Source organism: Dermacentor silvarum, chromosome 2, assembly GCF_013339745.2.
Source record: "Dermacentor silvarum isolate Dsil-2018 chromosome 2, BIME_Dsil_1.4, whole genome shotgun sequence".
NCBI classification, from domain to species: domain Eukaryota; kingdom Metazoa; phylum Arthropoda; class Arachnida; order Ixodida; family Ixodidae; genus Dermacentor; species Dermacentor silvarum.
Window position 1 is genome coordinate 67,314,257 of NC_051155.1, and position 8,574 is coordinate 67,322,830.

General features: G+C 55.2%; 1 protein-coding gene across 1 annotated transcript; it reads left to right on the top strand.

Moving 5' to 3' along the window:
* Positions 1-1,954: 1,954 nt before the first annotated feature.
* Positions 1,955-2,989, top strand: LOC125943443 (uncharacterized; the record flags this gene model as incomplete). The annotated part of the gene is made up of 1 exon (XM_049662764.1): positions 1,955-2,989. A coding segment is annotated over one exon (831 nt), but the record flags the coding sequence as incomplete, so codon positions are not given.
* Between the last annotated feature and the right edge of the window lie 5,585 nt (positions 2,990-8,574).

Sequence of the window (8,574 nt, forward strand, 5' to 3'; positions counted from 1 at the left end):
GTGAAACAAGCTGTTCCTGTTACAATAAGTGGCAAAGTCGCCGAACGCTTGGGCCTGATTTGCCGCATAAACACCGTGGACACCTTGAAGGCTGATGAACTAATACAAGGATTTGAAGACGTTTTCCAGGGCCTGGGAGAAATCAAAGACGTCTCTTACCACATGGAACTGAAACCTGAAGCCAGGGGCACGGTCAAACCGGCAAGACGAATTGCCATTGCCCTTCAAGAACGCGTCAGAACCGAGCTAGACAAGATGGAGCGTGACGGAGTCATCGAAAAGGTAACACAGCCCACCTCCTGGTGTAGCCACATGGTTGTAGTAGTACAAAAAGAAAAAGTAAGCATATGTCTAAATCCATCAGACTTAAACAAGGCGCTTCTCAGAGAGAATTATCATATGCCGACGTTGGAGGATATTCTGCCGCGACTGCATGGAGCGAAATTTTTTTCTACCCTTGATGCATCGTCAGGGTTCTGGCAGATAAAGCTAGACGAGCCGAGCTCGCTACTGTGTACTATGAGCACGCCCTATGGTCGATACAGATTCCTGCGCATGCCTTTCGGCATCGCGTCCGCTCCGGAAGTTTTTCAGCGAGTGATGCACCAAGTGCTAGAGGGCTTGAGAGGCGTTGCTGTAGTAATGGACGACATCCTGGTGTGGGGACAGTCGCGAGAGCAACACGACAGCAATCTGCTAGCCTTGCTTGCACGATGTAGAGAACACAATTTGAAGCTCAATAAGAAAAAGTGCAATTTTCTGCAGGCTCGAGTCCGCTATATGGGCCACGTTCTAACCCCAGAAGGCCTGTCTCTGGATACCGGCAGAGTGGAAGATATCATGCAGGTGAAGCCACCTCAAAACCGTAAGGAACTGCAAGTTTTTCTCGGCATGATCAACTTCGTGGCGCGTTTTGTTCCCAACATGTCCACCTTGTCAGCGCCTCTTCGCGATCTGTTGAAAAAGCACAACGCCTGGGTCTGGACAGACCGGCAAGATGAAAGCTTTCACCAGCTTCGGACAGCCCTCACACAGGCACCAGTCCTAGCCTATTTTAACCAAGAAAAACCGTCCACCTTGTCAGTAGACGCTAGCCAGCACGGAGTAGGAGCCGTTCTTCTGCAGGAAGGGCAACCGATAGCCTACTCATCGCGTTCGCTAACAGAAGCACAGCAGCGATACGCGCAGATCGAAAAAGAAACACTAGCAATCGTTCATGGTTGCATGAAATTTCAGGATTACATCTTTGGGCAGCGTGAGGTTATCGTCGAGTCGGATCACAGACCTCTAGAATCGATATTCAGAAAGCCACTATGTGAATGCCCAGTTCGCCTGCAACGCATGAGGCTGGTCTTGCAAAGATTTCCTATCAAAGTAACGTACAAACCAGGCAAGGAACTGTTTCTAGCGGACGCGCTTTCTCGATTTCCAAGCAATACTAAACTAAGCGATGAGACAGAAGAATTTCAAATAAACGTTATTTCTTTGCTTCCTGTGTCAAACCAGCAGCTCGAGAGTATTCGGAACGAAACCAACAAGGACGCTGTCATGGCCGAACTACGCACCTACTCGAGCACAGAATGGCCGGAAACAAAGAACGAAGTGTCGCACGCCCTGCGTCCTTATTGGCACTACCGCGACGAGCTACACGTCGAGGAAGGACTGCTACTCAGGGGCGACAAAATCGTCATCCCTCCTGCCAAGAGGGCAGAGGTTCTACGCTTGCTACACGCCGCACACGGGGGAGAAGAAAAAATGAAGATGCGAGCCAGAGAGGTAATGTTTTGGCCCGGCATGAACGCCGACATCTCAGTACTAGCTAAGTCATGTGCAGCTTGCGAAAAGTACAAGCACAGAAACAGTAGACTACCCATGCTGAGCCACGAGATACCAAATCTGCCATGGCAAGTCGTTGGGCTTGATATTTTCTACCACGATGGCCAGTCGTACCTAATCCTCGTGGATTTCTACTCGTTTTTTTTTCGAGATTCAAAAGCTTCGTCAACTAACAGCGGCATCAGTAAAAAACGCGTGCATGACCGTCTACGCGACTCATGGAATTCCTGCAAAGCTGTGCACGGATAATGGCCCACCGTTCAACAGTGCATGCTTCCGATCTTTTAATGCACAGCTCGGAACCACCCACGTAACCTCAAGCCCGTACTATCCGCGTAGCAACGGCATGGCAGAGCGCGCCGTGCAGGAGGCGAAAAAGTTGCTAACAAAGTGTCCTTTTGGAACTTTTGAATTTTACAGCGCTTTGATGGAGTGGCGAAATATGCCAAGGGACGAACAACTGAAGTCACCCGCTCAGAGGTTGATGGGCCGCCAAACAAGAACGCAACTGCCAGTTCTCTCCAGCCACCTGGAACCTCGGACGGTGTCGCCTCAATGTGTTCGTAATCGTCTCAGTGAAATAAGAGAGAAGCAACGAATCTTCTACAACAGGACGGCAAAACATCTACCCCAGCTTCACAGTGGTTCTCCAGTATCAGTGTACGACACCATACGCCGACACTGGTCTCCAGCTGTGGTCGTAGGTCCAGCAGGCCCACCACGGTCATACACCTTAACTACAGACAGCGGACAACAGCTGCGACGCACCAGGGAACATCTGAGTTCCAGAGCAGAGCAACCTGCGTCCTCCCCTGGAAAGACTGCTTCCGCGGAACCACCATTACAGCCTCGCCAGGAGACGGAACAGCCACCTCAGGACGTCCTTCGTAGAAGTAACCGCTTGCGCAGATCGCCACAACGGTATCCCCTGCCAGAGAAACCAATATGATAGTTCTCTGTCATAGAAATTGTTTCGTGTCTGTTTTCTGTATCTTGAAAGGAAGGAAGATGTAACCATGCGCATTGTCGCATTATCATGTACACGTGCGCACTTGATGCTCCTAGTGCGCATGTCATGTTTTGTATCGGCCCTTATTTAAGCAGGGCCTTGTCTCCGAATAAACACACTTCGTTCCCTGCATCACGCGCGTCTACAGCTACTCGACGAATTTCCTTTTCTTCTCTGGTCGAAACCTGCCGAGCCGCCGCCATATAGGCACCGGCTGCAGTGACGGACACCGTGCGCCTTAAGCGCGAACGCGGGGAAACGCGGACGGCGTAGGCAGCAGCTGTGCGCGTTGCCTCGTTCGTGCTGCTACAAGGTGAAGTTCAGTTTAAGCGGAAAACGATTAGCCTATGGTGGCCGGAGCAACAAAATCGGGACACGTGGCGGTGTTCCCGAGTGCGCCGATGGCGAGAGCGTGAGAGTGTCAGGCGCATTCCATTTTAAAAAGCAAAGGTGGCTGGCAGAAAGCGACCAATCTTAAAGCCCGCCTGTTAAATGATATCTTAAGCGTTACTTCACGGCAGAATCATGTGCTACCGTGGTTTCGGACTTGAACCATTTTAGGGGCGAAGCTCCTTAGGGTGTGGGTCTGTCCCTCCTCTGTAGTATGTAGTAGTAGTAGTAGTAGTAGTAGGTAGCCACGTCTACTTTTATGAAAAAAAATTCCGAAAGTTGTGTCCGTAGCGCGGAATCGAAATTGGGACCCCTCGCTTCCAAACGCGCGGCGCTAACCACTACGCCACGAAGCGCACATGGACACATGCACCACGATGACAATAAATACCCAACATTAACGAAAGACTGCGCGTTTCTAACGCGTTTGTGCTAGCGCGTTACGGCCCGCGTAAGAAGCTGGTGTAAGACGCTGTGGCCTCTCCGCCTTACCGCCCCTCCCTGTTGGCGCTGAGCCGTGCTCCCTCAAGGGCTGCAGAACATAGCGTCAACCTTTCCGAGAGATCAACATGGCCGCCGGGCTGAGCGGTCGCACGTCACCTCGGCTCCGCTAATTTGCCCGTTCTGACCGGTCCACCTCGCTATCGCCCCAGGCACTGTGCCGGAGATTCGAGCCCTTATCAGCGGGACCCTGAGGACCCCACTCTCAACCGGTAGGACCATCCCACCTCCTCCTATCGGTTCAAAAAGAACGAAGCGGGCACTGACCCGCTAAGACTCGCAAGTAGGCCTAGCTCGCACTCGGCGAGCGATGACCTGCTAGCCTCCTTAACCCCATGGATACACCACCTACGACGTCGGGTCTGCAAGCCGGACAATCTCCGGCCATGCAGCCCCTTCTAGCCCCCCCCCCCCCCGACGCCCCAGCTCGTGGACCTACAGGAGATGAACTTACCTCGGCCAGTGACGACGACCGAGCGTCCTCACCGCTGCTCCCGCAGGCTGCCCAACAACAAGGGACACAGTCCGACACAAACTGGGAACTGGCGCTCTCCCGGCGCCAGAAGCAAAAACAAAAGCGCCAGGACCGAGCACGAGAACTGGAAGGCCAGGCTACCGGGCCGGCCGGAATTCAGTCCCCGCCAGGCTCTGCCAGCAACGCCCAGGTAAACAACTCGCCTCCTACCACGCAAACGGCAGCGACGCCCGACGCGTCCGCAGCGAACGCCAAGAGCTCGCCCGGAGAGACGCGCCGGCCGCGTCGCCGGCTACCGCCGCTACCTCGGAACGACTTCAAGATTATTCTGCGCCCCAAAAAGGGCCTAAATATCAAGACACTCACAACTCACCAGGTGTCTCGGGCTGTGGTGGCAGCCTGCAACTACCACCCCAAGTGCACCGGCAACGACTTTATTGTGCGGATCAGTACAGGGTCGAACATTATTATCGCAAGCACTCCACACATCGAAACAGCTGAGCTCCTTCGTCGAGTGTCCACGCTCGCCTTCGGCGGGAGCAATCATGACTTCAACACCTACGTGGCGGCCCCTGACAACACTCTACGCGGCTTTATACATGGTTTGGACCCTTGAACTTCTCCAGATGAACTAAAAGCTAACCTGCGAGTGCGGACGCAGGGCGTTACTATCCATAGTGCCCGCATGCTTGGGACATCGAAGACGGCCGTTATAACTTTCGAAGGCTCCCTTGTTCCCCGCTACATTCTCTACTACGGCGGGGAGGCAGCGTGCCACCCGTACCGTCCAACCCGACAAGTGTGCCAGGTGTGCTAAGCCTGGTCATCGCTCGGACGTTTGCCCCACTCCGGACGCTGCCGTGTGCCGCCAGTGTGGCATTTTGAACCCCACTGAGAACCACCCCTGCACTCCTCAGTGCAAGTTCTGGGGGGAGGGACACCTCTCAGGGGCCAAGGAGTGTCCTCAACGTCTCAAAACTCTTCGCCGTAGCAGAACCCCTCAACGCCAGCCGCCAAGCGCGCGCCGCCGGTGGTTCAGTAACAATGACGACTCCTCAAAGACCCCTTCCCGGTCCCGTTCCCGATCACAGTCCTTTCCGCCGCTCCCACCAGCCGGCCTGGACCAACTTCAACCCTCCCAGCCCGAGCAACGCAGCTCCCGCGCCCAGCCGGAACGCCACGCCACCCAGGACCAACGCACCGGCCTGCAAAAGAAGGGCTCCGCTGCACCAGCCGGCCGGCCTGCCGCCCCGCCGCCCGACAGGGCCGCCAAGGTAAGCTGGTCGACTGTGGCTAAGACCCCCGTCGCTCCGCGCTCAAACCCCCCACCCACACTTCAATATGAAGCACTGGTCCAAGAGAACCAGCAGCTTAAGAAAGAACTCTCACAACTTAAAGCCGAACACGCCCGTGAAATGGCTGAGCTACGCGCCCTTATCAACCAAGCCGCCACCCCCCCACTCCACCCCACACACGAGGCCCCTCCCTGCGCGGATCCTCCTGCATCCCCTCAGGAACCCCCCATTACATATACCGTACTACACGAAATGTTGCGAGAACTCACGAAACAACTCACGCAACAACAGAACCAACACCACCAACTTACGCAGAGCTTCTCTGCCCAACTCTCCTAACTGGGCACACGCATCGCGGATGTCGAAACACACCTTGAAGCCCGCTTTGCGGAAATAGGCGGCTCCCTCCGCAAGAAACGAACGCCCACTCCTACCTCCAACCCCCGATTCAGCTCAACCCGGTCACCCCCGCGCAGACAGCTACCGGCCCCGGAGTTATCCTCAAGGCCCCCCAACTCACCCTACCCCCCACCTCTCGGAAATAACATGGGCAGCACCACCGCATCTCAGCAAAAACGTTTAAAAATCTGGCAATGGAACTGCCGAGGCTACCGTCGTAAGCGGAGCCTCCTTCAACAATACATAAACGCCCAGCTTGAACCGCCAGACGTCATCGCCCTACAGGAGCCAGGTGTCTCGCCAACCCTGTCAGGTTACGAGGCCTATGACAGCCCGACCGAGGGCAAAGCGGCCATTATCGTCAGTAAGGCGCTCACTGTCATTGCCCATGACGTCATCCCAGACACTCATATTGAGCATGTCATTGTAGAGATCGTGCTCCGGCGTCGGAAAAAGACCAGCAAGCACAGCCTTTTCATCCTCAATGCCTATAGTCCCCCCCCCGGCAACGCCACACAAACTTTTTACCCTCATCCGAGGTGCTTGTACACTGGCCAAGGGTAAGGATCTGATCCTACTCGGGGATTTCAATGGCCAAGACAGAAGCTGGGGCTACAGGAATTCTGACCACAAAGGCAAGCAAATTGCCGCTGCCGTCGAGACTTACCGGCTCGAGCTCCTGACCGATCCTACCACACCCACCCGCATCGGAAACCGTGTTTGTCGTGATACCTGCCTTGACCTTACCTTCATCGGAGGCAGCTCCACGTACACTTGGGAAAATCTCATGGAAACCCTGGGTAGTGACCACTATATCATTCGCACTCAACTCACTGAGGATGCTCTGCGGCGTTCCATCGGGAAAGCCAAAATAACGGATTGGGATGCATTCCGATGCGATAGCGAGCAAACCCTCGACGCTAACACCAGCCTTACGGACTGGTGCGAACAGCTGCGCCGCACCGAAGATCGCCCTACAAAACACATCACCCGCACCACCCAGACCCCCGAGGTAGACGGCCACCTGCTCCACCTATGGGACGCACGTCGTAGTCTACTCCGCCGCTGGAAGACTCAAAAACATAATCGAAAACTTAAGGTCAAAATTGCCTTGCTCACCACCCAAGCAGAGGAATACGCCGCCAGCCTAGCCCAACTCAACTGGGCGCAATTCACGGACACCCTTAAGGGCTCTTTGGGGACGGCGCGCACGTGGCGCATTTTGCGGGCTCTCATCGACCCCACCCGCAGCAAAACTGAAACGAACAAGGCCGTCCATCCTCTCATTCACACATTTGACGGTACTGATGACGACCTTCTCGACCAGCTCCGGAGAAAATTCTTTGGCGATCACAATCCACCCCCTGCCAACACTGTCTATCAAGGCTCCCCAAACTCCCTCCTGGACCGCCCCATAACGATCGAGGAAGTGTATGCGGCCGTCCGCGCAAGCACACGCAACACTGCTGCCGGAGCGGACCGCATTACATATTCGCTTATCCGTAACCTCAATGACACCGCCCTGCAAGATCTCACGGCGTTCTTGAACACCCACTGGCAGAACGGCACCATCCCCCCGGAGTGGAAGCATGCCGAAGTGATCCTTATCCCGAAACCAGGCAAGAAGTTGCAAATCGAGAACCTGCGTCCAATATCCCTTACTTCATGTCTGGGCAAGCTTTTCGAACGCGTGATCACCTTCCGCCTTCAGACCTACCTCGAAGATGGCAACCTGCTCCCACACACGATATTCGGGTTCCGTGCGCATCTGTCCACTCAAGACGTCCTCCTCCAACTTAAAGAGGAAGTCATTGAACCCGTACCCCGCTATGGTGAAAACGTCATCATGGCGCTTGATATCAAGGGAGCATTTGACAACGTTAGCCACCCAGCCATTCTCGAAGGCCTTGCAGCCCTGAACTGCGGCCACCGTGTCTTCAACTACGTCAAAGCATTCCTGACCGCTCGCACTGCCACTGTCGGGATGGGGACGATCCGATCAGACACCCTCGTAGTCCCTAATAAGGGTACGCCGCAGGGTTCGGTCATCTCCCCCCTCCTTTTCAACGTGGCCATGGTGGGCCTGGCACATCAACTCCAACACATCGAGGGCGTTCGCCATGCCATGTATGCGGACCATATTACAGTCTGGGCTACCCAGGGCTCCCTCGGCGAAAAAGAATACAAGCTCAGCAAGCCGCCACTTGTGTCGAGCAATATGCGCATGCCCGCGGGCTGGCCTGCTCCACCGAAAAATCCGAGCTGCTCCGAGTTCGCCACTCCACAACCCAGCCCCGCCAGACTGCCCAGGAAAACCCCATCCGGGTCCTCCTCGCTGGCAAAGTCGTCCCCGAACGCTCCATCATCAGAGTGCTAGGTGCGTGGCTGCAATCCAACCGTCGCGCCACACATACCCTCACACTCTTGCGCAACACAACGCTACAAGTGGCCCGCATGATTGCCCGTGTCACCACCCGCCGCCATGGAATGCGGGAAGAAGATACTCTCAAGCTCGTTCGAAGTCTGATAGTAAGTCGAATCGTCTACGGCCTCCCCTACCATTACCTAAATCAGCAAGAACGCGACCAAATTGACGCCATGATGCGCCGGGCCTATCGGGTGGCCTTAAAGCTCCCCCCCTGGTTCCCCAACAAGCAAACTCCTTGCCA